This window comes from Ranitomeya variabilis, chromosome 2 (genome assembly GCF_051348905.1).
Source record: "Ranitomeya variabilis isolate aRanVar5 chromosome 2, aRanVar5.hap1, whole genome shotgun sequence".
NCBI lineage: Eukaryota > Metazoa > Chordata > Amphibia > Anura > Dendrobatidae > Ranitomeya > Ranitomeya variabilis.
This window is the reverse complement of record NC_135233.1, coordinates 1,021,951,086-1,021,972,038: the sequence shown is the minus strand read 5'-3', so window position 1 is coordinate 1,021,972,038 and position 20,953 is coordinate 1,021,951,086. Positions and strand designations below refer to the sequence as shown.

At 47.6% G+C, this 20,953-nt stretch overlaps 1 protein-coding gene across 1 annotated transcript; it reads left to right on the top strand.

Annotated features, from left to right (window-relative positions):
• Nucleotides 1-18,634: 18,634 nt before the first annotated feature.
• FAM110C (family with sequence similarity 110 member C) lies at nt 18,635-20,643 on the top strand. Its single transcript, XM_077291333.1, has one exon. The coding sequence runs from the start codon at nt 18,723-18,725 to the stop codon at nt 19,614-19,616; it is 894 nt and encodes a 297-aa protein (XP_077147448.1). The 5' UTR covers nt 18,635-18,722; the 3' UTR covers nt 19,617-20,643.
• Nucleotides 20,644-20,953: the final 310 nt, after the last annotated feature.

Genomic DNA, 20,953 nt, shown 5'->3' with positions numbered 1-20,953 from the left:
TCCATATCTACACCTGAGTCCTGAACCACCCAGAGATTAAGGGGAAAAGAGAGACAAAACACACTGCAAAGAAAAAAAAATGGGTTCAGAACTTCTCTTATCCCTCTTTTGAGATGCATTAACACTTTGTTGGCCAGCTGTACTGTTATGGACCTGGTGCTTAGGAGCACCCGGAATGACCTGATGAGTAAGCTAGTAAACGGAACAAGATCTGGGAAAGTGGGAACTCTGCTGACCGCAAACTCTACTCCTATCACACACACTAGAAATAGCCGTGGAGCATACCTAACTCTCCCTAGACGCCTCTTCACAGCCTAAGAGCTAACTACCCCTAAAGATAGAAATAGAAGCCTAACCTTGCCTCAGAGAAATTCCCCAAAGGTAAAGGCAGCCCCCCACATATATTGACTGTGAGTTAAGAGGAAAGTCACAAACACAGGAATGAAACAGGTTTTAGCAAAGGAGGCCAGACTTCACTAAATAGTCAGAGGATACAAAAGGGAACTATGCGGTCAGCACAAAAAACTACAAAAACCACGCAGAGTAAGCAAAAAGACTCCCCACACCGACTCACGGTGTGGAGGTGCCACTCTGCACCCCAGAGCTTCCAGCTAGCAAGGGAATATCATGATAGCAAGCTGGACTAGAAATTAGCAGTACTAAGAAATATATTCAGGAAGCAGTAACAACAAATGAACTAGCAAAGACTTAGCTTCTGCTGGAGTAGACAGGTCCTCAGAGAAGTCCAAGAGAGATCTGAACCAATACTGGAACATTGACAGCTGACATGAAGTAACGATCTGAGTGGAGTTAAATAGGGAAGCCAGCATAGCAATAAACGAGAGCAGCTGACAAAACCAACCTCAGTGACCAGCAGTTCCGCTCAAAGCCACCAGAGGGAGTCCAAGAGCAGAACTAACCAAAGTACCATTCATGACCACAGGAGGGAGTCCGAGAACGGAATTCACAACAGGAGCCCACGCCAATTTTTTCCGCGATTTAACCCTTTATTTTACAAGCTACAGCGCCCAAATTTTGCACATACACACTACTAACATTAGTAGTGTGGAATATGCAAAAAAAAAGGGATATGAGATGGTTTACTGTATGTAAACCATGTCTCATATCATGTCAGGTTTGTGAAGGAGAAATGAAAAGCCGGCAATTGAATTACCGGCTTTTCACATATCTCGCGCTGAATTAAATATAAATACAGTGCGAAACCGGCTAAATAAGATTAAAATAGATAAATCTCCGGGTCCGGATGGCATACACCCACGAGTACTAAGAGAACTAAGTAATGTAATAGATAAACCATTATTTCTTATTTTTAGGGACTCTATAGCGACGGGGTCTGTTCCGCAGGACTGGCGCATAGCAAATGTGGTGCCAATATTCAAAAAGGGCTCTAAAAGTGAACCTGGAAATTATAGGCCAGTAAGTCTAACCTCTACTGTTGGTAAAATATTTGAAGGGTTTCTGAAGGATGTTATTCTGGATTATCTCAATGAGAATAACTGTTTAACTCCATATCAGCATGGGTTTATGAGAAATCGCTCATGTCAAACCAATCTAATCAGTTTTTATGAAGAGGTAAGCTATAGGCTGGACCACGGTGAGTCATTGGACGTGGTATATCTCGATTTTTCCAAAGCATTTGATACTGTGCCGCACAAGAGGTTGGTACACAAAATGAGAATGCTTGGTCTGGGGGAAAATGTGTGTAAATGGGTTAGTAACTGGCTTAGTGATAGAAAGCAGAGGGTGGTTATAAATGGTATAGTCTCTAACTGGGTCACTGTGACCAGTGGGGTACCGCAGGGGTCGGTATTGGGACCTGTTCTCTTCAACATATTCATTAATGATCTGGTAGAAGGTTTACACAGTAAAATATTGATATTTGCAGATGATACAAAACTATGTAAAGCAGTTAATACAAGAGAAGATAGTATTCTGCTACAGATGGATCTGGATAAGTTGGAAACTTGGGCTGAAAGGTGGCAGATGAGGTTTAACAATGATAAATGTAAGGTTATACACATGGGAAGAAGGAATCAATATCACCATTACACACTGAACGGGAAACCACTGGGTAAATCTGACAAGGAGAAGGACTTGGGGATCCTAGTTAATGATAAACTTACCTGGAGCAGCCAGTGCCAGGCAGCAGCTGCCAAGGCAAACAGGATCATGGGGTGCATTAAAAGAGGTCTGGATATACATGATGAGAGCATTATACTGCCTCTGTACAAATCCCTAGTTAGACCGCACATGGAGTACTGTGTCCAGTTTTGGGCACCGGTGCTCAGGAAGGATATAATGGAACTAGAGAGAGTACAAAGGAGGGCAACAAAGTTAATAAAGGGGATGGGAGAACTACAATACCCAGATAGATTAGCGAAATTAGGATTATTTAGTCTAGAAAAAAGACGACTGAGGGGCGATCTAATAACCATGTATAAATATATAAGGGGACAATACAAATATCTCGCTGAGGATCTGTTTATACCAAGGAAGGTGACGGGCACAAGGGGGCATTCTTTGCGTCTGGAGGAGAGAAGGTTTTTCCACCAACATAGAAGAGGATTCTTTACTGTTAGGGCAGTGAGAATCTGGAATTGCTTGCCTGAGGAGGTGGTGATGGCGAACTCAGTCGAGGGGTTCAAGAGAGGCCTGGATGTCTTCCTGGAGCAGAACAATATTGTATCATACAATTATAAGGTTCTGTAGAAGGATGTAGATCTGGGGATTTATTATGATGGAATATAGGAATATAGGCTGAACTGGATGGACAAATGTCTTTTTTCGGCCTTACTAACTATGTTACTATGTTACTATGTTACAGTATATATATATGTGTGTCTCAATGACATATATGTATATACTGTATAAATGTTTTTACGAACATTTGAGCACATAAATCCATTAGATGTCGGTTTTGCAAGCCTGCGAGAAAATATCGCAGTACGGATGCCATACGGATTACATACGGAGGATGCCATGCGCAAAATACGCTGCCACACCCTGCCTACGGATGACATATGGATCACTATTTTGGGAACATTTCTGCGTATTACGGCCGTAAAAAACGGACCGTATTTACATACGCTGAGTGTGACGCCGGCCTAATTCCTCATCGCTCACTTACACAGCCAACCCGCTGCTCATCGGCCAGTCCTCTTCTTTCCACTGTCTCTTGCTGCATCTCCAGTCTCTTCACTTCCAGAGCTTCCGGCTGTATCCAGGCCTAGGAGGTCCTTGTGCGTGGTAAAGTCGCACTGCTTGTCTTGATGTCACAGTGTCTCGACCTTACAATATGCAATGACCTCTGAGGCCTGAACTTTTTGTAAAAAAAAATATTTAAAAAAGGGATTTTCTTATTCAAAAGGAGTAAACCATAAAAATTCTAAATTGTTTAACACTGTAATTTTAGATATATTGGGGGGGGGGTTGTGCCTACATCAAAAAATGTATAAAAGTGATCAAAAAGTCATATTTACACAAAATATCAGTGAAACATAAGCTTGTCCCACAAAAAAACAAGCCCTCTAACAACTTCACCTGCTGAAAAATAAAACAGTTATTGGTATCACAATATAGTGCAGCGCCCCAGAGTCCTGGTCGTTGCAGTACTGATGCTCCGCCACTAAGGGGAATGATGGTACGTCTGATGGCACTTAAGGAGTTCACCTGACCAGGTATCACAGTCACACTTTACACTTCACACTCTGGCCTCCAGGGGGAGTAAAGGGTTCTATGTATTAGGCCACTCCTCACAATCTGGTAAAACTGGGGGTTGGATAGGAAGTTAGGAAGAAAGCTGACTGGGTTTTGCCCAGGCAACACCTAGTGAGAGAAGGGGTTGCTTGGGAGGATACAGGGGGGTCCCTGTCAGGGGTGGGATCCTGACAGAGGCCTAGCGAAAAGGATAGATCGTTACGGAACCGCGCCTGCATCTGATTGCGGCGGTATCTTAAGAAAGGATAAGAAGCGAGGTTTATTGTGGAGAAGTGAGAAACGAGATCGCAGCACAAAGGAGAATAGAACCAGTAGGAGTCGTGCCTTAAGATCGTGGCAACATCCTACTGAGGCGTGTAGCCGGTGGCCGGAACGCCGAGGAAGTATTGGGCTCCAAGTATTACTTCAAACAGCGGCAGGGCAGTTGACTTTAGGTTGGCGGTCTCACCTAAATCACCTAAGCAGACATAGGAGGCAATTGTGGGAGAGGGGCGACTCTAGGGTCCCAGAAGAACTCCAGGCCTACCCGTCATACGGGTGCGTCCTAGCCAAATCATCTGGGGGACGGAGAAGAACATCAGAACAGAAACGAGAGTTGTGAGAAAGAACATCAGAAACAGACACAACAGTTGTGAGGACTATCCCGTGGTGCTCAGCAGGGAGGTACTACAACACACAGGCGCTAGAAGGTAGGCACTGATTTCCACCTGCAAAGGGAACTCTGGATGTGCCTTCGGACCGGCCGGTCTCAGCCAGCCCTGTTAGCAGTGCTCTGGATTGCGGATCCTGAAGCCTTCAGTAAAGAGGTAAAGAGACTGCAACCCTGTGTCCTCGTTATTCATCAGTTGTGAATTCCGTTCTCGAACTCCCTCCTGTGGTCATGAATGGTACTTCGGTGAGTTCTGTCCGTGGACTTCCTCTGGTGGCTGTGAGTGGAGCTGCTGGTTCTGAGATTCCTTCCCCACCTGCCCTCGTTTAGGGCTAGGCTGGATTCCCTATTTATCTCCACTCAGATCATTACTCCATGCCAGCTGTCAATGTTCTAGTACTGGTTCAGATCTCTCCTGGATCTTTCTGAGGACCTGTCTACTCCAGCGAAGCTAAGTTCCTGCTTGTTCATTTGTTACATATGGTTTTTCTTGCTAAGTCTAGTCCAGCTTGCTATCATGAAACTGCCTGGCTAGCTGGAAGCTCTGGGGGTGCAGAGTGGCACCACCGCACCGTGAGTCGGTGTGGGGGTATTTTTTTTGCACACTCTGCGTGGTTTTGTAGTTTTTTGTGTTGACCGCAAAGATCCCTTTTCTATCCTCAATCTGTTTAGTTAGACTGGCCTCCCTTTGCTAAAGCCTATTTCATCTTGTGTTTGTGATTTCCTCTTAACTCACAGTCAATACTTGTGGGGGGCTGCTTTTACCTTGGGGAAATTTCTCTGAGGCAAGTGAGGCTTTGTTTCCTTTCTTTAGGGGTAGTTGGCTCTTAGGCTGTGAGGAGGCGTCTAGGCAGAGTCAGGCACGCTCCACGGCTATTTCTAGTTGTGTTGATAGGAGTAGGGTTTGCGGTCAGCAGAGTTCCCATTTCCCCAGAGCTCGTCCCGATTCCGTGTTTAACTATCAGGTCATTCCTGGTGCACCTAACCACCAGGTCCATAACATTCATCGCACCTTGCACCACGCACCATCATCACACCTTTCATTGGACGCCCCTTAGCAGGGTCACAAACCGGGTCTAGCCACCGTGACAACCCCAGGACCGAGACAGAGAGGCCCGGCACCGAGTACCCCGCGGCCCTGCGTCTGGGGGAGCTCCAACTTGGCGTCATGAACAGGATTTGCTTAAGCCTGAACAATCAGGTCATGTGTGCCTTGGAACTGTGTCTGAATTGTGCTTGAACTGTTATTTATTGCAAAGACTGTGTATTGCCGATTCCTGCCAAAACTGCCGCCATTACAGCGCTAAGAGGAGCGCAGGAGAAGAAGGAGGGCGTGAAGTGGGAGTAAACAAGCGGAAGAACGCGAAGAACGATGGCCGCCCAGTCTAAGTATTGCTGTATCCTGAGGACGTGTCCGTCAGCAGCCGAGGTCCGCCTCCTCATTCTCTATAGAGGGTGGAGACCATGGAGACGGGGCCGCCCCCAAAAGAGAGTGCGGGAAGAAGAACCAGAGGAGGGGACAAAGATGGCGACTTCCAGGACACCGCATGGGGACGACCTGGCGCTGCGCAGGGCTGCATCACCCGCAGCAGTCCCGGATTCACCGCTGCTGCAGGGACTGGCCGCCGCAGAGCTGCCGATGGAGAGGCCCAGCAGACAGTCGCCTGATGACTGGGTAGCCGCAGCCGAAGCCCGGCAGCTGGTGCGCTGCCGAGAGGCCCACGCTCGTGTGAGTTCCCGGTTGGGTCATCCGACGGAGATCCGCCTGTCCCCTACGTCCCCCACTCTGTCCGATCCGACCGCGGCAGACCCGCAAACTCTGCCGGAGGGTCGTGAGCCGCGGGAGCCAGACCTGAGGATCTTGCCAGTGACGGAACACCAACGACACCTGGTGGCGGCGTGGAAGAAGCAGCCCCGACACGCGGCCCCGATCGACCTAACGGGTAATGTGGAAGTCCCACCGTCGAAGTGGGGTGTGGTGGTAATCTTTAACTCCCAGGAGGGAAGGGGAGCCACTAAAGGTCCACGTTACCAGGAGCGAGGTGGAGCCTTGCTATGGGGAGGTCGATGTGGATCGCGACCTGGAACCCGGGGATGCCGTGACCTACACCCGGTGGCAAAGAGGGACCGATTGGACGGCCCGGGGCATCCAGCGGTGTGTAACCCTTCAGGCCGCCACTGAGACTCAGGGGACCGTACCCGTTGCGGGAAAGATGACAGAAGCCCCTGCTACGGACCATCAGGCTGCCCAGGCCCATCGTGTGACTGTGGGTCCCACCCGTTCTCGGCTGAGAAGGGTGGTCGGTGAGGTGAAGCCACTGTCGCCAGAACCAGAGTAAGCCCCGATCCTCTGAAACTGTAAATAGTTAACTGTTTGTCTTCCTGATGTGTAGCTGCCTTAAACCCGACCAGGGTTGTCCTTTAGTGGGTTCAGCCTATACGCCCTTAAAGGAAAAGTTAAATTATTGTTCCAGAATTTGCACTTAGTAGATAGGATACCCGGCTGAGTAAAGATGGTTGTTTATAGTCAGTCATTTAATAAGTGTTATTTAAAAACTTTAAACATGTTTCTGTTTGTAACGTTCAAGTGTCCTCACCTCCCATAAAGGGAAGCACTGTTAAAATGTACTTGTTCATTGCAATTCAAAATTTTGTATGTCTTTTACTAACATGTACTGTTGTTCTTCTTCCCAGTCCGGGAGTACTGGATTTAACCGGGGGGAGTGCAGCGCTCCAGAGTATTGGTCGTTGCAGTACCGACGCTCCGCCACTAAGGGGAGTGATGGTACGTCTGATGGCACTTAAGGAGTTCACCTGACCAGGTATCACAGTCACACATTACACTTCACACTCTGGCCTCCAGGGGGAGCAAAGGGTTCTATGTATTAGGCCACTCCTCACAATCTGGTAAAACTTGGGGTTGGATAGGAAGTTAGGAAGAAAGCTGACTGGGTTTTGCCCAGGCAACACCTAGTGAGAGAAGGGGTTGCTTGGGAGGATTCAGGGGGGTCCCTGTCAAGGGTGGGATCCTGACAGAGGCCTAGTGAAAAGGACAGATCGTTACGGAACCGCGCCTGCACCTGATTGCGGCGGTATCTTAAGAAAGGATAAGAAGCGAGGTTTATTGTGGAGAAGTGAGAAACGAGATCGCAGCACAAAGGAGAATAGAACCAGTAGGAGTCGTGCCTTAAGATCGTGGCAACATCCTACTGAGGCGTGTAGCCGGTGGTCGGAACGCCGAGGAAGTATTGGGCTCCAAGCATTACTTCAAACAGCGGCAGGGCAGTTGACTTTAGGTTGACTGTCTCACCTAAATCACCTAAGCAGACATAGGAGGCAATTGTGGGAGAGGGGCGACTCTAGGGTCCCAGAAGAACTCCAGGCCTACCCGTCATACGGGTGCGTCCTAGCCAAATCATCTGGGGGACGGAGAAGAACATCAGAACAGAAACGAGAGTTGTGAGAAAGAACATCAGAAACAGACACAACAGTTGTGAGGACTATCCCGTGGTGCTCAGCAGGGAGGTACTACAACACACAGGCGCTAGAAGGTAGGCACTGATTTCCACCTGCAAAGGGAACTCTGGATGTGCCTTCGGACCGGCCGGTCTCAGCCAGCCCTGTTAGCAGTGCTCTGGATTGCGGATCCTGAAGCCTTCAGTAAAGAGGTAAAGAGACTGCAACCCTGTGTCCTCGTTATTCATCGCACCTTGCACCACGCACCATCATCACACCTTTCATTGAACGCCCCTTAGCAGGGTCACGGACCGGGTCTAGCCACCGTGACAACCCCAGGACCGAGACAGAGAGGCCCGGTACCGAGTACCCCGCGGCCCTGCGTCTGGGGGCGCTCCAATAGCATGCCAACATCTTCTTTTTTTTAATTCATTTTTTTGCATAAAGAGCAACCAAAAAAAAAGTGTTTGGGACTGTTGTGATGGTATTGCATCAGCAGAATAAAGAGAACATGAAAATTATAAATAACTGCAAGTGGAGTTTTAAAATAAATAATAAGAAAATAAAGTTTGTGACCTATACACTTCAAGTTGCTCTAAAATCACAACCAAGTTTGGAAGTGAAAATTTAATTTAAACAATCTAGTATTTTTTGACCTCTGGAGAATGTCGTAAAGGGGTTAAACAATGCGGTACATGGAGCAGATCCATTTTTTCCCCCTATTTTTCAGTGCATTTTATGGTAAAGTGAAAGTCACCCTACAAAGCAAGCAACATACAGCGATGCAGTCAGAAAAATAAAAAATAAAATGCTTAGAAGGGAGAGAAAAAATGCACAAAACCCAATATTGGCTTCAATGGGAAAGGGTGTAAAGCAAGCTCTCTACGTGGACATGAACCTACATGCCGCCTGTTAATAGTATCACTATGGAGGTGGAGGTGACAATATGATCAGGACAATTTACACTATCATACATTTCCCTTTTTACACTTCTGGTACACATTACAAGGGCACACTGTCAGAAGGCACAGACGGCTACAATTATAGCTGCAGAATACGCCTTCAATCACTAGGAAATTTACATTTCAAAGTAACACAACCACTTCTAAGAGTAACCTCATCCTCAACATTATGGACTATTTGCATTATAACTCTAGCACTGGATTTACTGTGAAAGAAGTAACAATCAAAGCTGGCATTCTTTTCTCTGTGACAGGGCAAATTCACACAAACGTATTTTCGTATTAAAGAAAACGGACCGCACATAGCACTCGGACCGCACATGATCAACACTCGGACCGCACATGGTCAGCACTCGGACCGCACATGGTTAGCACTCGGACCGCACATGGTCAGCACTCGGACCGCACATGGTCAGCACTCGGACCGCACATGGTCAGCACTCGGAACGCACATGGTCAGCACTCGGACCACACATGGTCAGTACTCGGACCACACATGGTCAACACTCGGACCGCGCATGCTCAGCACTCGGAACGCACATGGTCAGCACTCGGACCACACATGGTTAGCACTCAGACCGCACATGGTCAGCACTCGGAACGCACATGGTCAGCACTCGGACCACACATGGTTAGCACTCGGAACGCACATGGTCAGCACTCGGACCGCACATGGTCAGCACTCGGACCACACATGGTTAGCACTCGGACCGCACATGGTCAGCACTCGGACCACACATGGTCAGCACTCGGACCACACATGGTCAGCACTCGGACCACACATGGTTAGCACTCAGACTGCACATGGTCAGCGCTCGGAACGCACATGGTCAGCACTCGGAACGCACATGGTCAGCACTCGGAACGCACATGGTCAGCACTCGGACCGCACATGGTTAGCACTCACACCGCACATGGTCAGCACTTGGACCAATGGGGCAATGCAGATGAGCTGTTTTTATCACAGACCAAAAAAAATCGTAGCATGCACTAGTTTCTACCATGTGTTGGATGAGACTCACCCGCTCAAATCTATGGATATGTAAAAAAAAATGGATTTCACATGGAGCCCCCATATAATATCCATTCAAATACATCATAATTCTTTTACATAAGAATCTATTTGGTCTTCCTAATTTTCAATAACTGCTAATGTATAAAAACAGATTACAGATGGATGGCAAATAAGTTAAAAAAAATCGTCCGAGTTTTCTGGGTGAAATTTAGACGATTTGTTATATGGTCGTGTGTACTTACAGTGGCATGTAAAAGTTTGGGCACACCTGGTCAAAATTACTGTTATTGTTGAAGATGAAATGATCTCTAAAAAGCGTAAAGTTAATGCTTAACAGTTGGCCAGATGTTCTTTTCCTGAAATTATATGCACTTTTTTCTCCACAGGTACCTTTGATCATTGTGGCCAAAGAGCTCTATTTTAACCTCATCGGTCCACAGGACTTGTTTCCAAAATGCATCAGGCTTGTTTAGATGTTCTTTTGCATACTTCTGATGCTGAATTTTATGATGGTGAGGGCACAGGTGAGTTTTTTTTTATGACTCTTCCATGAAGGCCATAGGTCACATAGTGACAAGGGACTGGGGCACCTACCCAATCCAACAAACTAGAGGTACCATAGTCTAAAGGTACCGTCACACTAAGCGACTTTGCAGCGAGAACGACGACGATCCGTGACGTTGCAGCGTCCTGGATAGCGATCTCGTTGTGTTTGACACGCAGCAGCGATCTGGATCCCGCTGTGATATCGCTGGTCGGAGCTAGAAGTCCAGAACTTTATTTCGTCGCTGATCACCCGCTGTCATCGCTGGATCGGTGTGTGTGACACCGATCCAGCGATGTGTTCACTTGTAACCAGGGTAAATATCGGGTTACTAAGCGCAGGGCCACACTTAGTAACCCGATATTTACCCTGGTTACCATTGTAAAAGTAAAAAAAAAACAGTACATACTCACCTTCTGATGTCTGTCACGTCCCCCGCCGGCGGCTAACCTGCACTGAATGTGTCAGCGCCGGCCAGTCGTAAAGCAGAGCACAGCGGTGACGTCACCGCTGCTGCCGGCACTGACACATTCAGTCAGTGCAGGAAGCTCTGAGCAGCAGCGCGTAACCCTGTGGACGGCGGGGGACGTGACAGACATCAGAAGGTGAGTATGTAGTGTTTTTTTTTTACTTTTACAATGGTAACCAGGGTAAATATCGGGTTACTAAGCGCGGCCCTGCACTTAGTAACCCGATGTTTACCCTGGTTACCCGGGTGCTGCAGGGGGACTTCGGGATCGTTGAAGACAGTTTCAACGATGCCGAAGTCGTTCCCCTGATCGTTGGTCGCTGGAGAGAGCTGTCTGTGTGACAGCTCCCCAGCGACCACACAACGACTTACCAACGATCGCATCACTGGTCGTGATCGTTGGTAAGTCGTTTAGTGTAACGGTACCTTAACCCTGTCCTTCCGATTGTGGAGACGCCGGGATCTCGTACCTACGGTAGCTATGGTTCTACCCTAACCCTTATCTGATCCCTCCCAGGGAGGTGAGGGGATGAAGTGTATAGGAAAACATTTACCAGACAAGGGTAAACAGACAGGGATAAAAGAAAACTACTATCATACAAATACACTCACAATACAACAGAGGTATAGGAAGGAGGAACCAAATGTGAGAGGAAAAGGATAAACATGCATACAAACTCCAGAGAAACTCTCCAACCAGCTATTCCAAACATTGAACTTTCTCCTTCACCACCAACCCAGGAAGTAGAACTATTATTGGCAACTCCCATATACCAGTGAGGAGTATATATACCAGAAGGGAGTGGCTAACACAGAACAGCTGAGACAATTCAGGACGGAGAGATTCTAGAGATCAACTGAACTGCTTAACCCTTGCCATGACAGAGCAAGGAAAACCTGCACAGTTTATTAGTATGGTGAAGCAGTTCTAATAAGTGCAGGACTTTGTGTGACCAGTCGCTGCAATCTTCTGCCCCCTCTCTGTTGACCCGTGACACCAGTAGATTCATAGACTATACACATAAAATCACTGTTTATTAGTATCAATTAAAATACAAAAATAAATGAATAAAAAAACAAAAAAAAGAAGAAAATGCCCAGTCAAAGATACTATATCCAAAGCTATAACAAGGCTATTGATACAGGTGGAAGGGCAGTAAACCTGTAGTATACCCTAAGCTGGTCCTTACCTGTCAGCAGAGCTTGGCACCCTCTTGAACGCAAATGGCGCCCCTGCTCCACGACGGCTCTCTCTGAGGGTCCCTGTAAGGCCCTACTGGTGTGACATAATAATTATAAAGGTAAGAGAGCCAACCTAAACACCTCTGAGTGGATATTCAAGCCTTGTCCACTGGACAATAGTTCAAACTGAAAACTTGTCAGCACAGATATGATCAAGTAATATATATTTAATATAGAGATGACCTCAAAAATGCAAAGAACTGAAAAAAAATCAAAAATCATATGAAGTAAATGTGATTCCTCATGCGGAGAGTATCTATAAATGCCTGATCAAACCATGATCATCCTAAGGTGATGAATGACAACTAAGTAATGAAACAGGAAATAACAGGTAATATCATAAAATTGAAATATGCACCTACTATTGCCCCTGAGGGTGTAAGATCCATAGATTCATATATATCAGAATGATGTGCAAAGAAATAATTAGAAATTGCAGAGTATGCATCACTCGGCAAGTATTCCTGTGACACCATATTTGTGCTGGTGTCTCTAAACAGTACAGCAATGTACCACAACTCCAGAGTCTGCTAAATCTTTCTGAAGGTCTTTTCCAGTCAAGCGGAGGTTCTGATTTGTCTCTCTAGCAATCCTACGAGCAGGTGTCACTGAAAGTTTGCTTGGTCTTCCAGACCTTATCATGACCTCCGCTGTTCCTGGTAACTGCCATTTCTTAATTTCATTCCAAACTGAGAAAAAGACAACTTGAAGCCACTTTGTTATCCTCTTATAACAACATCTCCTGCTTTGTGGGCCTCCACCATTTTCAGAGTGCTAGGTAGCTGCTTAAAAAAAACCATGGATGCTGTTTTTGGCACAAGGTTAGAGGAGGCTGGATGTTTATAAAGCTGTGAAATTTTCATCACCTGGGACCCGGCCTTTCCTAACGATGATAGTGAACAATCCATAACCCTAACAGGCTAATTAAATTCTGAAACCTTGGTCAAAGTTATCTGAGCACACACATATCCGAGGGTGCCCAAACTTATGCATCGGCCCAGTTTCCTTTTTCTAATTTTTAAAATGTAAAAGATGAAACAATATATTTTTTTGTTGCCTTAAATATAAAGTAAATGTGTAATCTTTAACTTTAGGCCCTTTAGAGATCATTTCATCTTCAACTTGCTTAACTGTTCCCAATAACAGTAATTTTGACCAGGGGTGCCCAAACTTTTACATGTCACTGTAGCCATACTACGAGTGCTCCAATTGATCTTATTTTTTTTTTTACCAGAGACCCATATGAGGCTTTTCAAAGTCTGATTTTTTTGTGTAGACAAAATTTGGAGATATTGTCCGATTTTGTGACATCTGTGTAATGCCCATATTTTTATGGACTGGTAAGCTGAACTAATAGGTGTTGTAAAAGATGCACCAAATGATCGAACAGCATTAACCACTTTGATAAATTTGGTGCATTTTAATACTGTCTAGTCTTGTGGGGCTGCACAAATATTAAGGTTTGTTAGTGCTATTATTAATTATATTGCAGCATTTACCATTGTTGTCAGGACTGCGGAATACCATATACAGATGAAACGTATGTCGACATAACACCATTTTAGTATATATAACCTTTAAAGATTATGGGCATGCACGACATATATAAATGTCAAAGGTGGACTACAAATAAAATCCTGGAAAAAGAAAAACACATGGGCAAGGACATAACACAGCACAAAGCATGCTTGGATAATACGTTATCCGAGCACATTCGCTCATCACTAGCCACCAGTCGTCGTTCAACTCATTCGCCATTGTCATTCAACTCGTTCAGCAGATGAATGGATTGTTTATTTATTACATTTTTGAGTGCAATATGATTTTTGAACCATTTTGTTTTGTAGAGACGCTCATGGGAACCTCTCCCACCTAGATTTTCAAAATTGCTTCTTCTCGAAAAAACACAAATTTACAATGACAGACTGGTACAGAGGGGAGAGGACCCTGTCCTTCCGGATTTACATTTTACGAGATAATGGGGAGGAGGCAGAAGGTCGGGGGGTGCAGCAGCTCTGGTGGTGGTGAGGCGGCAGAATGGTTATTGCAGGCTGTAAGCTTTCCTGAAGAGATGGGTTTTCAGGTTCCGTCTGAAGGATCTGAAGGTGGATGATAGTCGGACGTGTTGAGGCGTGGAATTCCAGAGGATGGGGGGTACTCGGGAGAAATCTTGGAGGCGGTGGTTGTGTGAGGAACAAATAAGTGTGGAGGAGAGTAGGAGGTCTTGGGAGGATCGAAGATTGCGTGAGGGAAGATATTGAGAGATTAGTTCAGAGATATAGGGTGGGGACAGGTTGTAGATGGCTTTGTAGGTCAGTACTAGTAGTTTGAACTGGATTCGTGGGGAATTGGGAGCCAGTGGAGGGATTTGCAGAGGGGAGAAACAGGGGAGTAGCGAGGAGAGAGGTGGGCTAGCTGAGCAGCAGAGTTGAGGACAGACTGGAGAGGTGCAAAAGAGTTAGCGGGGAGGCCACAGAGGAAGGTTTTAGTAGATTGAGGGCTGAGGAAGGGACGGATTCTGGCAATATTTTTGAGTTGCAAGGAGTTTGCATGTTCTCCCCGTGTTTGCATGGGTTTCCTCCGGGTACTCCGGTTTCCTCCCACATTCCAAAGACATACTGATAGGGAATTTAGATTGTGAGCCCCATCGGGGACAGCGATGATAATGTGTGCAAACTGTAGAGTGCTGCGGAATATGTTAGCGCTATATAAAAATAAAGATTATTATTATTTAAAGTTGGAGGCTACAGGAGGTGGCGATAGTTTGGACGTGTGGTTTGAAGGACAGGGCAGAGTCGAGAGTTACTCCAAGGCAGCGGGTTTCAGGTACGGGAGAGAGCGTGATGCCGTTTACCATAATAGATAGGTCGGGTAGGGGAGATACACGAGATGGAGGAAAGATGAGTTCGGTTTTGTCTACACTGAGTTTTAGGAAGCGAGAGGTGAAGAAGGAGGATATGGCTGATAGACACTCCGGTATTCTGGACAGCAGAGAGGTGACGTCTGGGCCAGAGAGGTAGATCTCAGTGTTGTCATGGGACTTTATGAGTTGTCGTAGGTCAAGGGTATAGATGGAAAAAAAGTAGGGGCCCCAGAACAGAGCCTTGAGGTACCCCAACAGAGAGAGGGTGGGATGAGGAGGTAGGGTGGGATGAGGAGGTAGTGTGGGAGTGGGAAACACTAAATGTGCGGTCGGAAAGGTATGAGGCAAACCAGGACAGGGCTAGGTCTTTGATGGAAGAAAGGGAAGAAAGAATCTGTAGCAGTAGGCAGTGGTCAACTGTGTCAAAGGCAGCGGACAGGTCGAGAAGGAGGAGGATGGAGAACTGTCTGTTAGCTTTGGCTGTGAGTAAGTCATTAGTAATTTTGGTCAGGGCAGTTTCGGTGGAGTGGTGGGGGCGGAAGCCAGATTGGAGGTTGTCAAGGAGAGAGTTAGATGAGAGGCGGAAGGAAAGTTGAGCATGGACATGCTGCTCAAGGAGTTTGGAAGCAAATGGGAGCAGTGATATGGGGCGATAGCTGGGTATAGCAGTTGGGTCAAGGTTAGCTTTTTTGAGGATGGGTGTGATGGTGGCATGTTTGAAGGCAGAGGGGAAGGTACCAGAAGATAGCGATAGGTTGAAGAGATGAGTTAGGGCTGGAATGAGCATGTTAGTGAGGTTGGGGAGAAGGTGAGAAGGGATGGGGTCAAGTGCACAGGTGGTGAGGTGTGATTTGGAAAGGAGGTGAGTAAGCTCTCCTTCAGTGATGTTGGAGAGGGAAGTTTAAAAAAAAAATATGTACAAAGCCTTCAATGCAGATCATTACCGAATTGCTGTGAATTCCACCTCGTGCTTTGCAAAGCATAAAATCTGCAATCTAAATTCGCAGTAAAAATTACCATTACGCCGCTGGTCAATTTAGAAAATGTCCTAAAAGTGTAGATGAGACTTATGATTGAATGACCGACTAAGCTGATTCTGACTTAGTGTAGGTTCACACGAGCGGATAAAACGTTGTTCAGCGTTTCATCCAGAAAAGTGGGAAGATTTTTTTCTCACTTGTCATATATATGCAATGTTTTTTTTTTTGTTTTTTTTTACGGCTATTAATCATTTAGTTTCCTATGTTACAGAACTGCAATGTCAAAATCGGACGCTGTGCTGTGACTCTATATGGCAGGTTTTTCTCACACCCATAGACTTAAATGATCTGATTTCCAGGGGAAAATCCTGAAAGAATGAGTTCATCTGCACGGTCCCATTGAATAACATTGGTCCGAGTGCGAGATTTTTTAATGGGATAATAAAAGTACGATCGTGTGCACAAGCCCTTAGGCTTCATTCACATCATCAGTATTTGGTCAGTAGGTTACCTCAGTATTTGTATGGCAAAACCACAAGTGGAACAGTCAGAGGGAAAGTATAATAGAAACATGTCACCACTTCTGTATTTATCACCCACTTGGCTTACAAAAACTGAGGTAAAAAACTGACCAAATACTGAGTGTGTGAACGTGGCCATATACTGTGTATTTCTCGCACACAAATCCTCAGCTCATGGTACGTGCATATGACACCCAGATGAATTACACCTGAAAAAAACATTAAAAAAACCTGTGAACATAGGGGCAGGATGTCACAATGACTCGCTGCGCATGTTTCGTCTTTCGTTGCTTCTTTTAACTGCTTTAGACTTCATAGATTATGTTTCTTCTCTTCCTATAAGGCCTCATTCAGACGTCCATTTTTTTTACAAAAAAAAAAGTCCAGATTTTCCTCAGTGTGCAAAGAATTTTTAGTATGGAAACAAAAATGACCAAAACTTGTCCCATCCATCATAGTGTTATTCACGGACAACACATGGATGGCAGCGTCTGTGATTTCATGGGTCCATAGACTTTAGTGGGTCATTTTGACCCTGATTCGGATTAAAAACATGTTTCCGTGATTTTGGGGGGGCACACGGTCTGCAAAATAAAACAGGGACATGTGAACAGCCCCCATAGACTATAATGGGTGCGTGCTTTAGCCGTAAAATCACAGAAAACGTATGTGGAAACCGGAACTCCTGACGCAGGTGTGAACAGCCTCATAATACCCTCACAGACGCAGCTAACTCCCCATTGTCACAGTGGTACCCCCACAAGTGTCAGTCTAAGGGCGGGCACCATTGGTGGCAGAGGGGCCACCACCACGTCCAGAGAAGGCGCATTTGGGCAGTGTGAGGGCCCATATAGTGCTCAGCACAGGGACCCCTTCTCTGTGCGTCCCCCTGTGGTCGTGCAGGGAAGCTCAGTAAGTGACAGGTGTGAGTGTCGTGGAATAAGGCTACTTTCACATTAGCGTCGTGCACTGCACGTCGCAATGCGACTTTGCGACGCACCGACGCATAATGTGGAAGCGCCGCACAACGGGGGCAGCGGATGCTGTTTTTCAACGCATCCGCTGCCCCATTGTGAGGTGCGGGGAGTCGGGGCAGAGTTCCGTCCGCGCATGCGCGGTCGGAAATACTGCAGACGACGCACCAAAAAACGTTAGGCTACTTTCACACTAGCGTCATGCACTGCACGTCGCTATGCGTCGTTTTGGAGAAAAAACGCATCCTGCAAATGTTTTTGTGTTTTTTCTCCATTGACTTGCATTAGCGACGCAGTGCGACGCATTGCCACACGTCGCAACCGTCGTGCAACGTCGTTGCGTCGGACCATCGCCACCAAAAAAAGTTGCTTGTAATGTTTTTTGGTGTGTCGTTCCCGTCTTTTCCGACCGCGCATGCGCGGCCGGAACTCCGCCCCCTCCTCCCCGCACCTCACAATGCCGCACAACGGGGTCAGCGGATACTGTTTTTCAACGCATCCGTGCAGTGCACGATGCTAATGTGAAAGTAGCCTTACATGTAATGTTTTTTGGTGGCGACGGTCCGACGCAACACGACGCAACCATCGCACGACGGTTGCGACGTGTGGCAATGAGTCACACTGCATCACTAAGGCTACTTTCACACTAGCGTCGTGCACTGCACATTGCTATGCGACGTTGCGGCGCACCGACGCTAGCTGTGAATGTGCCGCACAACGGGGGCAGCGGATGCAGTTTTCCAACGCATCCGCTGCCCCATTGTGAGGTGCGGGGAGGCGGGGGCAGAGTTCCAGCCGCGCATGCGCGGTCGGAAATGCTGCAAACGACGCACCAAAAAACGTTACAAGCAACGTTTTTTGGAGGCGACGGTCCGACGCAACCGTCGCACGACGGTTGCGACGTGTGGCAATGCGTCGCTAATTAATAAAAGTCTATGGAGAAAAAACGCATCCTGCAAGCACTTTTGCAGGATGCGTTTTTTCTGCAAAACGACGCATAGCGACGCTAGTGTGAAAGAGGCCCACGGCCATACTGCTGGGACTAATGGTCCCACTCGGGTTTGCACACTTCTGACATCCTGAAAAAAAACACGCGGGCGGGGACGCAACACAGCGTTGTGATCACTGCAGGGATGATGAACGCGTGCCGGCCACGCCCCCTCCTAACGGCGCGCGCTGATTGGTGGAGGCGGGAGCAGTAATCTGCCTGTTCCAGGGGAGTGCAGCGGCAGAGAGACACGGCAGACTAGCCCGGGCGGCGTGTGGTCACCGGCAGCGCTCTCACCTGTGCACTGCGAGCAGCGAGACTATGCCTACTGAGGTGATGAGCGCGGTGAGGATGCAGCCCATGGCGCAGCTGCAGCACCACAGCCCGGTGCTGCCCATACGGCTGCTCACCCGGGGCCCCGAGTACCTGCGCCGGCAGATAGAGACCGGCACCCCAGCCCGGGGCACCCTGAGCGCGGTGGAGAGGCTGGCGGCAGATAAGGCCAAGTACGTGAAGAGCCAGAAGGTGACGGGCAGCTCGGCGTCAGAGAGCAGCAGCGCCAGCAGCTCTAGGGGCAGCAGCAAGAGCCAGCAGGAGGCGGACAGCACCCCCGGCTCCCACCCCGGGGCCCCGGTCAGGAGAGGCAGCAGCAAGAGGCTGTTACGGCCGGACTCCCTGGTCATCTACCGGCAGAAGAACCGCGGAGAGGCGGAGGAGGCGCGGAGCGGGCTGGTCAGGAGGCTCTTCCTGGGCGGCGCCAAGGAGAAAGCCCTGGTCACTCTGGCGCCCTCTAGTGCGGAGTGTCGAAACGAGCCGCGCCCCAGGACTGGGCTGCACCGATCCCAGTCCGACATCAGCTCCCGATACTCCCGCTCTTTCTCCGATTTTGACACGTTTTTCAAGTACTGCGGCCTGGAGCCCGAGGTGGTGGAGGAGCTGGGCAAGGAGCGCTTCATCGCGGCCCCGGAGGACGTGCTGGACCCCACGGGTGGGCACCGGCTGCGCAGTGCCAGTGTGGCCACCTCGGACAGCGGCTTCAGCAGGAGGAGCGGGGGCAGCACCGGGGCTCTGCAGGAGGACGAGCCGCTCAGCGGGCACCTCCCGGGCGGCAACAGCAACACGTCCGTCATCGAGCGCAATGCCCGCATCATCAAGTGGCTGTACAGCTGCAAGAAGGCCAAGGAGACCCGGGGGGCATCGCCCGACTTACCCTGAGCCCCCCATGGCTGCAGCCGCCTACACTCGTTACTGGCACTTGTAGTGCCACACCATCCAGCGGCCTGTGTGCCAAGGAACAGGGGCAGTGATGGCAGGAGCTGCTGGACAGCGACCGGCCGCCATGGGAGGTGGGATCCGAACACTGGGGGGCTTATACCAGGGTCCTGCACCAAGATTGCTGCTGCGGGATTGTTGCCTGCACCCACTCGTGTTGTAGATGTGTGTGGATGCTCCATGATCCTGGATGGGGTTAATGTGGCCATCTCTGTTTATGTTACAATGTATCAGATTGTTTATGTTCTGATCCCAGATGTAGCAGAGTATTCATCCTGCCACCGGGGCAGTGCACTGAGCTGACCTGCAGTCCTATGTAAATGGCATCCTCCGCTCTGCTACATCTGTATTACTACAGACATGGAGGATCAGAGTGACCTGTGTGTCATCCCGCCAATCTCTACTAAATGGTTCACTCACCAAACAGCATAATAATATTGTGTCAGTAACAGAAATGCTTCCTATACAAGCGATGGTAATCCAATAATATCCTGGAGGGGTAGAGACCCCCACTGCTGGCCTAAAAATGTATCAAGCCTTTGGTTATGGTAGTTAGACCTGTCCTAAAAGCATCAGTCACATTACTCCAGGTTCTGTTATATTCCTCTATGGGCAGTAACAATGCTGTGTTATGGGATTGTTATTTAAGCAGTTTTCTAAGATAATCATATAGCATCCTCCCCAGGACACCGGATAACCCTGCGTGTCTGCTGAGGTTGTGTTATCATTTATTTATTCTATTGATCGATATAAACACGGACCAATAACATTTCTCTCTGTCAGACTCCATTTCCTTCCCTGGGATATTAGCAACTGCGTCGCTCTCTTTTCCCATGAATGCAGCCGGTGATTGTATAGAAATGGTGGTGGTGATCTCAGGAGGCAGCAGACTGATGGGAGATTACAGATTAGGAGACAGTAGGATTGCTCTTGTTTAACTAGAAATTATTTACCTGTGTGTAAATAGAATGTGTGTGTGTATGTATATATATATATGTATGTATATATATATATATATATATATATATATATATATATGATAACAGAATCAGGCAACATAATATATAACAGTGGGGGGAAAACAGAAAGAGCGACAGGCACTGAATAGTGCACTATAACCCCCCACCAAAAGAAAAAACCAACTCCATGCAAATCATTGGAACAAGGAGAGACACAGGAGCATAAGGGTGTTTAAATGGTAAAAAAATGCTTTATTAAATAACATACAAATTACAAGCTAAGTAGCCAAAATACAAAAAAGCACCGAAACATACAGAAAT

What these genes read in the sequence shown, in the direction of transcription:
- FAM110C (XM_077291333.1), top strand. Translation starts at nt 18,723, where the DNA reads ATGCCTACTGAGGTGATGAGCGCGGTGAGGATGCAGCCCATGGCGCAG.